Raw genomic sequence first — 15,441 nt, forward strand, 5'->3', positions numbered from 1 at the left:
GCAGACAGGCTTTAATTCCTTAGTGCCAGGCACATGATTCTGAGACATGACCACAAAGGTGACATGGTGTTTTTCTGAGATGGTGCCAGAATAAGCAGGCTGGGGATTTGAGTACACAGACCTGGTTTTCTGTTCCAAATCCTAGAAACTCTCTCTGTTTTAATATTATGCCCATAAAAACCTTTCAAGACTGTGAGACAAAATAAACCTCAGAGCATGTCTATATAAAGGCATTCAGCAAGAAGCGCTGAAATTTATTCAAATTAATTACAGTAGAGACCTCTGACTTTGAACTTCTAATTCACAACAGCAGTAAAAAAGGAAATGGTGAAATGGGTTGTATTAAAGTGCAATGATGTGGAAAAAAACCCATTGAAATAACACAAATGAGGCTGCAGTGAGAAATGAAACAACAGTCTCTTCCAAGCAATGACAGCAATATATAAGTAAATTATGTTACAGATAATTTACAAAATAACTTACATAGATGAAGATAAGCTGATTCTCATGTTGCTATTCCATTGTTAAATATCAGACTAAATATTCCTGGTCAGCACAGTATTATATGGAATAATAAAAAAAAAGATCAGAGGATTTCCATGTTGAAAAAGATGCCTGAAGTAAAACCCTGATCAGCATTTATATTGCAGTACTGCAAGAAAACTAAGTACTTATGAATTGTAAAGTGACACATTCAGCAGCATGAAGACTATAAATACATCTTTTACATTGATACATCATATCTACACGCATATACATATCTACACAGGCAGGTATATACACACAAGCACATACATGCACGTATATCTGTGCGTACATTTATGTGTGTGTACATACATGCTTCAATTTGTGCTGGCCGTGGTCAGCTGCATTTTGATTGCGGGGTAGGGTTACTTCTGCATCATTCCTAGGAGTGTTTGTCATTTAAGTTTTCTAATCTGAAGCCTCTAAAACATAAATTCTGGCATAAAGATAGAATTCAGGGCTCAGCCATCAGCGAGTTTGATGATTAACAGCAGTTCCCATTGACATAATCTACTGTGCTTAGTGCTTCTGAAAAGTTATGCTCTTCATGTCCCCATTATTTTTAAATAATATGGTGCATGAATCAGTTAAAAACCTGTTTTCATATAAGCAAAAATATTTGAGAGATAGACAGGAATGAATACAGTATTCTATATATGCACTTAGTATTGTGCTGTTTGTAAGGATGGTGTGCAAAGAATGTCTGACAAAGTGAAAATTTACAACATTGGCTTGAATAAAACCCTGAAAAATGGCAAATTTAGCATCACCCTTCCTTTAAAAAACACATCTGTAACATAAATCTGACTCTATGTTTTTTCTCCTTTGCTCCACTTCTATAGAAAAATTATGTAATTGGGTTTTTTTATCTTTCAATTCATCTGGGACAAACACTGTGGATTAAAAATATGTTGGATTTCTCCAGCCCTCAAAGGTTTGTTTGAAGGAAGGCTCGACCCATAGTGCAGTTACAATAGTTTCCTCTGCCTGTAACTGCATGTTGTGAGAGCTGAAAGTAACCATGCAATTACTGCTTATTAAAAAAATCATTTAGTGAATAAGAACATTAGTGTTTCATTGCGCACCTGCGTAAGGAAAAACATACTACTAAATTGCCAAGGCTATGTAAACAGTGATCTTGGTAAAGAATTTGGTTGTGAGGCCAAACAAATAAAAGGGCTATTCTATTGCACATGTCACTAAAATGTTGGAAGGGAAAAAGTAATAGCTTCACTTGATGTTGTTTTGGCCAGTGAATTGGTCATGTCTGCATCCCAACCTCTAGGAAGCAGAAGAATATCCTGAAAATCCAAGAGGAGAGGGTGGACCAAACCTCTTCCTTGTTGCCATAGGAATTCCATTCACTGCATTGACTGAGGTATGTCCTTGGAGAAAGGGTTTCTAGGGGAGAAGAAATTGTAAACTTGGATTTATTTTCCTCATACCTATCCTGTACAGTGATTGCTATGTTATTTGTTTACAATGAGCATTTAGCATTTTGCTGAACACATTTTGTTTGCTCACATTCAGATTCTGGCTGTTACAAAAAGATAAAGTTCTGCAGAAACCTGATCATGTGTCAAGGAGAAAACACACTTGATGCTAACAGCTCTTCAGAGGAGGAACCTCTACAAAATCCTATTTCAAATCATTTAACTTTTATTTACAACTTCACATTCCATGCACTTTTCATGGGGATCCTCTGGGAGAACCTGTAAAAGTCACCACTAAAAATACTCAGAGCTGGCAACACAGTACTGGTGGTTCTCCAGTGAAGTCCAATGTCCAGAACTCTGCAGCAAACAACAATCTCCAGATTTACCTTCCAGGGAGGTGGGATGAACATGTCATATTAGCCCTTAATGTCAGAGAAGCTGGTGCTACTGACATTGCAGCTATCACTGCAACTTGATGATGTGCTCAAATTGCTGGAGGCAGTGCCTGATTCTGGGAAAAGAAAGGGAGGGAAAAAACCACACAAGAAAATATTATATAGTGGTTGTTTTTCATTACTTTCTTTGATAATAGGAATCTTCAAAGAGAAAATCATCTCACTTAAAATTCATAGCCTACCAGAGCTGCTTAAAGATTGAGCTGATTTCGAGTTGCCTATGAGCATCAGCAGATTGCTTGCTGGAATCCAACCTTCTCTACCACTGCTCAGGTTCTTTACAAACCTAAAAAAACATTAAAAAAATTAGAAGTCAGACTTCTTCATTTGGTGCTTTTGAAAGTTTTGCCCTAAACATCTGCCTTCTAAACACAGTTCTGCTTATAAAAATTTCCAAACACAGATCTGCATACCAAAGTCCATCCTCCCCTTCACGAATCAGTTGAACTAGATCTCCACTTTTCACTGTAAATTCTTCAGAAACTCCTTTGTCATAATCAGTCACAACTGTATATTTACCAGGAGCCTAAATGCACACAAGAGGAAAGAAAACAAATGATTTCTGTTGAGTACTTTAAGGTATGTTGCAGCTTTTGTTATGTAATTATAATACTTTTCCCTTCTTTCCCAAGTACCTACAATGTTAAAGATGGTGAAAATATACATACTGGGGTTAAAATTGTGCTGACACATGCAAATTTGATACATTAATTTTCATATCCTGGAAAACATTCAGTGAAATGTTCCCACCACAATTAATTTATATGGCTACAGAAAATAAACCCAAAAGAAACAGAAAACCTGTCAAATCCATGCCATGGCATCTGTGTGGAAGTCTATTGATGTGGTCACTGAACCTGTCATCACTTGATGGCTGCATCATGGCACAAGCAGCACGACTCGCTGGGCTGCAGGTGTGCAAAGGCACAGAGGGACCTCCCCCAGATACAAACACCAAGGTGGATTTAAGAGAAGGAGATCTTCTCCATTGCCCTGGGAATATTGCCCAGCTGAGCATTTCAAGGCAGACACTTTCCCTCCTGCAGCTTCAGAAGCACTCCTGTATCCCACCACACACACTGTGCTGGCAGCACTTGCTCAGCTCCACAGGAAAGCATCTCTGGTTACCAGCTTGATCTCGCCTGCCCCTCCTGCTCCTTCTTCCTCCGCATCCGATGAATTCAGTGGTTCCTCAGCACTAGACCAGCCGTCATTTTCTTCGGATGCATCAAGAGAATGGGATGGTTTGGCCCAGCCTTGGGGAAGGAACAGCCAACAGTTAACTGAGCCACTGACTGGAAGAAATATTCTCCCCACTGAAAAGCTCAACATGAACAGGAGAAAAGCTGACACAGGGAGGTTATTACAGTCACTGGGTGAAATTCACTGCTGGCGAAAGTTGGCCTGTTTCCATCCGAGTAAGTGGAGTTGTGGAAATGCATTGGCAGTGAATTTAGCCCTTTGGGTTTATATCAAGGGAAATCATTGGAGCGAATGCAAATTTCCAACTGAAAAGCAAATATATGAAACTATTTGTATAATAAATATATGTTATACAAAGATAAATGAGGGATAGATAATCTTTGCTTCTTGGGAGGAAGCAGAAGACAGGAACATATACTTTTTGGGAAGAGGTTGAAAAAAGAGGGTGGTCACCCAAAACAACCTAGCCAGCTTGCTGGAATAAGGAATAGATAAGCATTGTCTCCTTCACACTGTCAAAAAATTCCACACAAGTTACAAGCACTATGTACCCCACCTAACAAGGCAGCCCAATATTTAAGAGTATTCAAGCTGACACAAAAAAGTGCTCTGAACTATCTTGGTGTTACATCAAGATAAAACACCACAACAACATTCTCCTGCCTGTCATTTACTGCTTTTTCGCTCTCAGGGTGAAGCATTTAATTTATTCATAAAGCTGAATCATATCCAGAGTGCACAAAATCCTCTTCCAAATAAAAGTACATTAGGTTTTATTAGTGGGATGCTTTACACCAAGTTCAGCAGCTGCTAATAAATGCGTTGAGCTTATAATGAAAAAAGTTGTGATAAAAGAGACAAGTATTTGTAAGCAAGACTTTCTTTCAAGCCAAATAGTAACAACAGTGAAACTCAATGAAAAGAATGAAAGGAAGAACAAACCTTCCATTTTATGTCACTGTTAGCTGAATTGAGAAAGCACCAGCATTTTTGCTTTGCACTGCTGTTGAGACATTTGACACACAGCTGGTCATGCCAGTGCATTAGGAAAAACCTGAGCAGCATCAGAATAAAGCAAAAAAAATCACAGAAAAGAAATCACACCCAGAGCACACCAAACAGAGTGGGACTTTTACCTTTCCTATGCTGCTGAGTGACCTGCACAACATTGGAAGTACTGACCCATTTGGCCCTGTTGAGAGTTAAGAATGAACTTCTTTCTGTGAAGAAACTGAGTAATAAATTTCTGCTGTATTCCATGAAAATTTCCTTGGAATCTTACGTCTTGTAGTTGGCTTGTTGGACACAGCTGAAACCATTTCTGTTATTTCTAAGTTAGGAACAATGCAACAAAAGAAAACTTGGTTTCTCCTAATTGTTCCAAGCTCTCATTAGAAACAGTTCCAATGGGTTGCACAAAAGAAAAAGTAAAATCATTCTAAGTGCCTGTAACCTCCTACTCACTGGGCAACAGCTTGGGTACATTTTGGGTAACAGCTCTTGTTCCTCAGCATCTTTCTTTTCTTATATTGTGCTGATGTGCTCAGAGTGGCCTGATCCTGCCACACCAAGGATAGTCCTCCCCATAGAAGCTTGCACTCTACAATCAACAAGTCTATAGAAAAGCCCATCTCCTGCTGGGAAGGGATGTGGTCACCATGGTAGAATTCACATTAGCAAACTATAGGACCAAAATTATGCATGTACATTCCATCTGTGTGTGTGTGTGTTCTTCAGGGTGGGACTACATCAGAGCTCCCTATTAAAGGCAGGGAAGGTAGGAAAAGAAATGACAAGGTTATTCAGAAATTATTTGAGATATAACGATGCCAGGGAAACCAAGAATTCATTAACTGCTTCTCTTCAGAAATAATCTAACAGGTTTCTTCAAAGAGCTATGATCAGCCTATGACATGTAATTCTGACACTAGTTCATATTCCTTGAGCTCAGCATAAATGAGAGCAATACAGCAGTGAAAGGAAATGAATGGGGGCCATGAACTCTGTCTGTGGCCATCACCTGGTGCAGGTTCATCCCAAAATGCCTGGGTCAGCTCCCTGCTTATCCCTCTTTGAGCTGGGCAAGGAGAAGAGATAAATTTCCAGAAAAGAGATTGGAAGGTGCAAGACAGGAAGGAGGAGTTAGTAGATGTTTTAAATTGATTTAGTTGGTTTAGCAGTTTCACAAAGTAAGATGCTTCTTGCTCTAGATGGGACAGAACACCAAATCAGATAAGCCTGTTCCAAGGACACAGTAATTTTACTGTAAATCAGCAATGATCTAGGACTCTCTTCCCTGGAAAATTCCAGCACCTGAGGAAAAGGCCATAGAACACACTTTTCTTTCAGACACTTTTGGGCCCTCAGGATTTCCATGGTACCTGGAGATCTCTGAGTTTTGCCTGCTACCTGCAGAAGAATAACCTTGTAACTCTCATATCCACCCTTGTGGTGTTTCTGCACGTGTCTAGCCCAGGAAGACACTGCCTGTGCTCAGCAAGGTGAATGGTGTTTGCCCAGCACAGCAGCTGAGCTTGCATCATTTCCACAGACAAGACAAAGACTTCAGAAACCTGGAGGGGAGGCTGATGATAGGGACTGAAACAGCCTCACATTTAGACCAATATTTTCTAAAGGACATAGTGGTGGAAAGAGTCAGGAGGAGAGGGACTGCTCTCCTTGTACTCTCCACTACTCTAGCTCATCAGCCCTAGGGATTTGTACTCTAACTTTCACCATCAGCCCCACTGGTTAGAAATGGGTTGTTTATTGAAGTACTCTCCTATTCTCTGTTAGCTGTGAGTCGGGAGGATGGGAGGCAAATTGCTGCCAGGGGCTCAGTTAAGTCATCTGGGGTTCACAGGGTGGTAAAAGTTGCCAACTAGCACCCAAAGAAAGATGCAACAGGGCCGTGTCTGCAGTAATAAATGCAGATCTAAACCAGAAATTCCTCATGACAGTGATCTGAGTTTTGGCATTTTTTTTCTTTTTTAGAAGTTAAATCCTCTCCACAAGGGCCCCTGTGACAGAAGGATTCTAACACTTGGAAAACCACGGTGGCAGAGTAGCTGGACAGCCCTGTAATTCCATTGAACACATGGACTCTGGCTCTTTCTTCAGCAACAGATCTCCTTCCCCCATCTTCTAAAAACTAGCTACCCATATGCTACTTTATTTAAACCAAGGTAAAACTTCAACCAGTCATGCTATCAAAACCAGTATATATAGATCCACTTGAGAAAACAGCTGATGTCAATACTCTGCACACAACAGCATCACACAGGTATTCTCAGCACTCTGATGTAACATATTACATGGGGATATGTGGGTACTTGTGGAGTACAAGTGGCATCACTGTACCTCTCAAACCAAAAGGAGTTGGGTCACTCACTACTTCGTGCCGTTTGGCTTTTTTGTCAGGACTGGTAGGAGAAGCTGCAGAAGGATGAATAGGTAAAAAAACACAGAAGAGAGATATTGAAGAACTGGAAAATAGAGAATAGGTGGATTGCATGCTAAATACCTTTGAGTTTACACTGGAAAACAAGTGGATTTCTGTAATAAAATTTTAGCTGTCACTGGTGCATGGCAGCAGAAGGAATTAACTATTTACAAGTAGATATTTGAAGATAAATGGACAAATTTATTTTACAATAATAGATGAAAATATATGTAAACTTTCCTAAATTGACTAGTCATCAACTGAATACAATTAACTTCAATTTCAGACAAACATTACCAAATTAAGCAACCATTTTTATATAAATCTAGTGCTACAGCAATACCTGGTCCTGTAAGAAGGATCATTGGCAAAGTCTGGCTTTTAGCAGAAGGAGATGGAGTTTCTGTCAAGGCAAGCATGGGACATTAGCGCTCACCTCAATAGCATTAGATAAACAACCCTAGAGTCTCTCCAGAAAGAACTCAAAGGTAATTGGGTTTTAAACAGGCATTCTGAGGGGGAAAAAATTCCATGCTGTTGGTCAAGTGCCATCATCTTAATGTAATTCAGACTGTACCAAGACAGCTCTTCAAAGCAAGAAGTGACTGTACCAACATGATTACTTGGCAGGAGGAAGCAAGAAAAGTCTCAAACACTTTTTGCCTGTGTTAGGAAAAAAAAGGCAAAGACCATTTCTGGAAGAATAGGAAAATTCTTACTTATTTTTCTATCCAGCAAAACAACATTGCCAGACACATTCTGCTGTAGTTATTTATACTTTGAGAATTTTGTTAGCAAGGATGCCAATAAAAAATCCTCTATAAAACCTTCACAGAATCACCTTGATTCCTTTTTGCCAAGTACAAGTGCATTTGGGGCAGATCCACTGAAGCTAGGAGCAGGCCAGGTGTCTGGTCAGAAGACAACTTCTTTCCTCTAGCTTTTCTACAGAAATGGGGCACTATAAACTCTGTCCTTGGCCTTGACAGTGAGATTGGAGGCACTGGAAATCACACTCCTTCTCTTGCATCTCCACAGCCCCACTTTTCCTAGCTGCATCTCCCCCTCCCACTCTGGAGCTGGCTTCCCTTGAAATCTCCCTGTCAGAGGCACCGACTAAGGAACCTAGCTTGACCTTGGAAGAACAAGCTAGTGTGCACACTGAAAACCTATCACACTACACACACATACAGGGTGATGCTTCAATTACAGCCTTACACAGAAAACACTCTAGCCTTGTTTTTAAGTTACCTTTCTGACTTTTGAGGTTAGTAAAGCCCTGCAGCGTAAAGCGCTTTTTTGACAGTACAGAGCATTCTGAGGTAGAGCTAGTGCTGTCTACAAAGGAAGAGAGAGACACAGAAAGAAAAGGGAGAAGGCCATGAAAAGATCAAGGCAGAAAGTCATTTGCAGCTATGTCAGGGAACCTGCATGTTAGAATGAGAAGGGACAACTGAAAGTCCAGGTACAACATGAGTGTCTGGCTGTTCTTGCTGTACAAGGGCTTGTACTACCCGTGGTTCAATAAATAATTTCCATGATGGGAAAAAAATTAAAGAGAAAAACCAGAACAGAACAAAAAACCTCCCTCTTACATCAAGTAAAGCCAAGAAATTTTTTCAGAGGAAGAGAACCCTGAGACCTGGCCAGCTTTAAGAGAAGACCTACTGCAGACTTTGGCTTTGAGTAAAGAGTTCCCCCCTGCCTTTGGCCACCATCCATTCAAGATGGCTTTGATTCTGTCCACACCACACACTGGAATGCAGAAATCAATCCCAAGCAAAGGGCAGATGGGACCAGCCCACTGGTGCAGTGTGGGCAGCACTTTGTGGGTTGGCTGCCCTAGGGATGAAAACAGCAAAGCCCTGCTCGTTCAGGAGTCCTGCTGCCTCCCCTGCACTACCGTGGCTACTCTGCTGGTGGATCTGCCTGTGCATCTGCAGTGCAGGCATGCTCCTTGCAATTAAAGACCACAACATGGGTGGGCAAACTCACCTTTGCCTTTCTCAGGGTACTTTGGTGCTCCTGCAGTGCCACAACCTTCTAGACTTGTGAGATCAGCTTTTTTCTCCTCCATTTTTTTGGTATTTCTGATGTGGTTTCGTGAAGGACTGTTTATTAGAAGAGAAGGCAATCAATTCAATCACAGATGTATAGGCTGAAAACAAATTTTTTGTTTCTTCTCAGACTGTGGCTTCCAGGACTGAAAAAGTAATTGGTGACTGTGCATTTAAAGACCATGGGAACATACAAATGAGAAACACCTCTCCTGACTAACTGCAATCACATGTACCATGGCAGTGGGAGTTACTGGAAAGATGGCTCAGGACAACTTCCACTCACTCGCAGCTAACAGGCTCCTCCTGAATGTACTAGGAATAAAAGAAGAAAGATAAAGGAATAAACTCTGCCTCTCAGAAGCTCTTAATACAGGAAGAAATGAGGGACCTTGCAATGGATTCCCATCACAACTCCATCTGGGAATGGGATAGAGAAAGACACTCCACAGATCCAATGTATCTGGGAAATTCTCCCTGAGCAATAAGTAGATGCATAAAAGATGCAAGGCAGAGAGTCACCAATACGTGTTTGAGCACACACCATATGGACATGAGCACATGGGCATGTGGATAGCTACAAACACACACACATGGAAAACCAGACTGGGTAGCAGAGGATTAAAGAGAGGTGTCAGGCAAGGGCAGAACAACAGATGGGAACAGAATATATAGGTTGGTATGGTGAAGGCTAGAGGAAAAAAGAAAAAATTTCACCCAGAAATTGGGACACTGGAGAAATTATACATTAGTTCAGTTAAAAAAAAAATGGAGAAAAAGAACAAGAGACAGAGAAAAGACACTGTTGTGAAAAAGACAAAAAAGAAGGTAACATGGCATTGGAAGAGGAAGAAAAAGTGAAGGAAAAGAACAGTGAAGGAAGAAAAAAGCTGTTCCATAAAACTCTGCTATCTGGACCATAATGAATACAATCAGCTGCTCAACAAGCAGACCCATAATACTGCCAGGATTTTGGCTGGTGCAGAAAATTATATTTCTGTGGCATTCTCTATCAACTGGCAAAACACATGCCACTGCTGCTCAGCTTAACAGTTCTGGAGATGTATAAACTCCAGGCTTTACAGCTTTATAGCAGGAAGAGAACTAAACCAAAACCTTAAAACACAAGGACCAGTATTAAGGGGTAGGAGCAATGAAGAGCTGCAAGTCAGATGTATTAGTATATTCACAAGATGATGTAACAACATCCTTACCTTGCACAAGATGATGCTGGTAGTGGTAGAGGTAAGCTCTGTGTTTGTTCTAGTGTCCTGTGCTGACTAGCTTCTGAAATGGAGGAAAGAAAAAGAACTATTAAAATTGATTTGTGTCCTATACCAGAAGATCTACAGGATCTGAGGATCAAAGAGAAAATAGATTAAAAAAGATAGACAAACAAAAAAGAGAATCTCCAAAGCATTTTACCTCTGCATGCCTGCAGTTGACTTGTTAGCACTTTTCTTATTTCATTTACCCAAGTAGCTTTAACTTCAGGGGTTGGTGCCTACCCAAAAATAAATACAATCAGCCATCAAGCACAGAATAGTTATTACACAAATAGTTACATGCCAAAGCATAGCTTCAGAGGAATGATTCAAGAGGGACAGACAAGGCTCCCTCTCCAGTGCTTCTGTGACCAGAAACTGGTTGTAGCCACTGGAACAGGCTGAGGCAGAGGCTGTGCATGTGCTGCAGCCAAACCCCATCTCCCAAGCCATCCCCTACTCCAGGGACAGCTATGGTAATGGTGTACACAAGTTTCTCTGTGGACATTGTAAGACATAATTATTTTTCCCCCAGAAGGCTCTACCATTGAAATATGATTTAGTTTTCTTTTTTTTTTCTCTACATTTCCTCATCACACTCTCTAAGTGATATAACAGAAGGGAAAAGCCCTCCAGATCTTCTTAGGCTTAGACTCCTCCTCCCCTTTTCTTTTCTTTCTTTTTTTTTTTTAATGGAGGACCATGCTATTTACCTGTACAATGTAAACTTCTTCCCTTGCATTATACCAGATTTCAAATTTTTTTGCATCACCTTTGACATTTTCTGTTATTCCAACTGCAGCCATCTGGAAGCAAAGAGAACAGAAGCTGACCTACTGCATTGCAATTATGTTAAAAACAGAAAAGGGAAGCTACTGGTATTCTTTGGTACCTTACTTCTGAAAAGGAAAACCCCATCTGGCATCTTGCACAAGGAAAAGAATAGCTAAAAATTTGTGATCTGTGTGTTGGTGACAAGAGATTCAGTTCTTTGTATCAGCCTGGCTACCTTGGAGGGAAGAAGGTTTTAGGTACATTAGATTGAGACTGACTTGTGAAATATCTCTTTTAAAATCCAGACCAACAAACCCTTCATGATTTTTGCATTACCTTTCCCTAAGTTTTCTGTGTGATTAATGCAACTGCCATTCAGCTGGACAGACAGCAACACAAAACAACACAGACCTGCAGCACCAGTCAGGTTTGTCTGAAGGATTGAAGTACCCAGTGCAATGCTGCAACACAGGTTTGCAGACAGAACTAGAATATTACTACAGGCTAAGCCCTCAGGACCTTGGCCATAAGGACTGCTCAGTGTCTTACATTTAAGGAGTGTTTGTAGCTATAAGAAGGTGCTTTCTCATAGCCCTCTCCATTCTCTTCTCGCTTCTTACAGAACAGCACTGCTTTCTCATGGAGGAAGAGGTGTCGCTGCATCGGCTTGAAGCGTGCCAAATCCTTCACCTTTGTGTGACCCTTCTTATGATCAGTCCAGACATTGAAGGATCCCTGCATTAAAAGCTTGCCCAACTCATTCAGGTTTCCCTGGAACAAAAAAAAAAAACCAGTGATATTTGTAACTACAGAGATAACATCAGATTACAATACAGACTCCAAACAGGTCTTTAGAAGTTGTTCCCAATAATCTCTCATCTCAGTGTTTATGTTAGATTTGGAAATGCAATGAAATCAGTCTTGAATTTCTCCATATAATTTTCACTGGCCATCACTGTTCAGGCAGGATTTTACAGTCAGGAGTACCAGTAGCAGAGGCACAGAGAACTATGCATAGAGAGGGCGAAGCAAAATCCGTGTTTAGTTGTTGGGTTCTTCCCTCCCTTCCCCTTTGCTCCAAATCTGCATATGTATTGTTTTGGGTTTTGTTATTTTGGGTGTAGTTTTACACAAAGATCAAAGAAATAAACAACTTAGGTAGGCAGAGGAAAATATTAGTCATAGCAGGAAAGCTTCAAAAGAGTATAAAGAGATCCCTTTCCTATTATTTTCATTACACAATTAAATTTAAAGGCATGTTATGTACACACTCTTCTCATTATTAGTACACAGTATAGGGCATGTTGTACATATATCTAAAAAAGAAATGAAATTGAAGTTAAAAGTAAGCAAAAATATTGCTACTCACATCATAGCCTGTAATGGCTATCTGGTGCATGGAATCATTAACTGCTTTAAGAATGCCCAGGATAGATGTTAGTGCTTCCTGAAGATCTTCAGCACCTTCACAGTTCTTACTGTACTTCAGCATTTCCTGAGTGCAAGGGAATGACAACACACTTACCTAGCTTTTGAAACAGTAGCAACTAGGAATGTTCACATTTTAACACTGAATTTTGGGCAGGGGGGTTGGAATGAGATGATCTTTAAGGTCCCTTCCAACCAAAGCTAATCTGTGATTCTGAGGATTTAAAGTTAGCAGAGTGAAGCTTTATACCATATAATCTAGGTAGTACAATAGTGGCTGGAACTCAATAGATCCTAAATATTTACTTCTCATTTCTCCTGCTCATTAGCCAAATATATTTTGTTCATCTAGAGGTTTTGTAAGCTGTATGTAAGAACTTTACCAGACTAACTTTGCAAACATCATTTTCATCACAATTGAAAAAAAAAAAAAAAAAGAAACAAACCAAAACCAAACCAACAATGCACTAACAAAAGGATAGGGTCTTTTCATTTGTTACTTTTCAAAACAAATTTTAAAATATAGTCAAATTTCATTTACTCTTTTAATTATGGCAAGGCCTGGCATGCTAGTAACAGATTTAAACATACTGAACATACTGCACTGGGTATTGTCTACACATTTAAAAAGGAATCCCTTCTCTAAAGGGATTATTGGTGAAGGTGAAGCAGCATCTTCTGAGTTGATAATGATAAACACAGCAGCAAGTTCATGTTCACAATATGAAAATAAGAATTTACTCATGGACTGTAGGAAGTTATTTTAAGCAAAAACCTTCATAATTCCCCTCTTTTTACACAAGAACAAAGTAATTAATTCTTTAAAGGTGGTTAACAGCTCAGTTTTAACTCAAGAGTAAATCTGGTTTGAGGTGAATTTTTAGGCTACTGTTAAATACAAGAATTGTAACATGTCTTAATGCGAAATATTTCCTATTTCAAATATGGCAAAATGTTATATAATACTTTAAATAAATTTATGGTAGTATATTGCTGCTGTTTTGCTCTCTCAGTATAGCATATTTAAGTGAATCACAACAGCATCCCTCAAACACCATACAGGGCTCTCTCTCAAGTGCATTTCCTAGAGTCCAGCAAGGCAAGTTCCTGCAATGTGGGTGGGGTGACTACAACTGAACTACCTCAGATACTCTATCATCTTTATTTCAAAGTTTTCTTGGACCTTCTGTTTCCCCCTCATCAACTTTTCACCTTCTTTTCAGCTGCAATCTAAGGGCAAAGGTAGCTACACAAGATGTCTCTGTGTAATGTTTGTTATTAGACGTTTTTTGACTGAAAGAAAAAAGAACTGACCTGAAAACTGATGAACAGGGATTTGTGTGTTTCCATTTACACATCTGCTCACTAACTTTTATATGTCCTTAGCATTATAGTTTAGTAATACTTACCTTTAGCAATAATTGGTATTTGGTTATTCTTTGAACAGGCTTCAGCAAGTATGAGTCCAAACTGAGCTTGTGGTCAAGTTTCCTTTGACATTCCTGTAATCAGTGTTGAATTTCATCAGGACACTAATCAGTATTTGTGCTATTTGCTCTTGAGAAGGTTCAGTAAAAATAAACTAAACAAAAAAACCCAGACCCCAACAAAACCAAAGCCACCATTATTTTAGGGATTCAAGCAAGCATACCTGGAAAAATACAGAGTCTGAAAACTGCCTCCACAAACTTTCAGATCGAGGTTTATTTTGACAGTATTTCTCATAAATCTGGAAGTCTTCCATCTGGAATTGGGGAGACAAGCAAAAAGTTAATGAATTCTTGTGACTTTAACAGACAAAGTTCATAACAATTTTTTTCATTTTCAATAATGCTATAAAAGAATCCACCACCACCAAAAATTGAATCATTGTTTTTTGCTTAGGATGCCTCAAGGAATTGCAAAATCACTGATTTTGTAATGGCTAATAATTTGCAAAATAAAACATTAATTTTTGTTAATTTTTGCTTCAGTTGAATGTTTAACACCTTATGAAGAAGCATGTGTTATATTTATATGTTTTATATGTTATATTTCTTCTACAATATGAAAAATATCTCTGTGTGTGCCCAGCCATGAGACCCACTGTGTAGATTTTTTTAAAAGACTTTGTCCTTTTCCTTAATTTTCTTTTCACAAATGTGATTTTTACTAAGTCACACTAAGGTAAATAAAGGGAGTCACACTAAGGTAAATAAAGCAGTTTGCTCCCCCTTATTACTTAAAAAATTAAATAGCATGACTTCAGCACTTGCTGAAAGCAAAAGGAAATAAAGACTGTTGAAAATGTGGAAGTAACCACAGATATAAAGGAAAAACCAGGCAGGAAATCAGCAGGCACAGAAGCACTTCCATCCCTCAGTTTTAGGAAACCCCATCTCCATGGACATAGGCAGTAAACAGAAGGGAGAGGGATGGCTCCTCCCAGGAGCTTTAGAGCATCACTAGGCTGATTTCCATGCACACATTCTTAATTAGCCTTGAGTACACTACAGGTGAGACTCATTGTTTAGTACATCCCCAATTTATAAAGTTTATTTTTGTAATAGCCTTCTATTTTAGGAACAAAAATGTCTTGGACTTACTCTGTCGAGGTGTACTCTTTAAAGAAAAAGGAAAAGAATAAAACAACAATCCACTAAAGAAACCTAACCAAGTAAACCAACCATTTATAGTGATGTGTAACAATGCAGTGCATGACCCCTCTTCATGCTTTCCTGACTGCCACTTTAAAAAAGCAGGTTTCTTTTAACAAGATAGTACTTTTTTCTAACAAAATCAATTGTGCTGCACAGGGGGAAAGATCTCTAACTCTCAAATTACATCTACATTCTCCACCTATTACATGCTCAGGAC

General features: G+C 39.4%; 1 protein-coding gene across 10 annotated transcripts in view; it reads right to left on the reverse strand.

Annotated features, from left to right (window-relative positions):
* Window positions 1-225: 225 nt before the first annotated feature.
* MCF2L (MCF.2 cell line derived transforming sequence like) overlaps window positions 226-15,441 on the reverse strand; it is a 121,968-nt gene continuing 106,752 nt past the window's right edge. For 8 of the 10 annotated variants that reach the window (XM_018908977.3, XM_018908976.3, XM_050975962.1 and 5 more), the window contains 12 exons: window positions 14,237-14,329; window positions 13,995-14,087; window positions 12,527-12,652; window positions 11,707-11,928; window positions 11,097-11,189; window positions 10,544-10,622; window positions 10,333-10,405; window positions 9,057-9,172; window positions 3,545-3,672; window positions 2,830-2,942; window positions 2,599-2,702; window positions 226-2,472 (listed from right to left, as the gene is read on the reverse strand). In XM_018908977.3, coding sequence (XP_018764522.3) covers window positions 2,378-2,472; window positions 2,599-2,702; window positions 2,830-2,942; window positions 3,545-3,672; window positions 9,057-9,172; window positions 10,333-10,405; window positions 10,544-10,622; window positions 11,097-11,189; window positions 11,707-11,928; window positions 12,527-12,652; window positions 13,995-14,087; window positions 14,237-14,329 — 1,335 coding nt within the window. In that variant the 3' untranslated portion in view covers window positions 226-2,377. Of the gene's footprint in view, window positions 2,473-2,598; window positions 2,703-2,829; window positions 2,943-3,544; window positions 3,673-6,979; window positions 7,055-7,404; window positions 7,465-8,312; window positions 8,400-9,056; window positions 9,173-10,332; window positions 10,406-10,543; window positions 10,623-11,096; window positions 11,190-11,706; window positions 11,929-12,526; window positions 12,653-13,994; window positions 14,088-14,236; window positions 14,330-15,441 lie in introns of all 10 variants that reach the window. The other 2 variants (XM_050975970.1, XM_050975942.1) reach the window with 2 other exon arrangements.

Source organism: Serinus canaria, chromosome 1 (genome assembly GCF_022539315.1).
Source record: "Serinus canaria isolate serCan28SL12 chromosome 1, serCan2020, whole genome shotgun sequence".
Taxonomy (NCBI): domain Eukaryota; kingdom Metazoa; phylum Chordata; class Aves; order Passeriformes; family Fringillidae; genus Serinus; species Serinus canaria.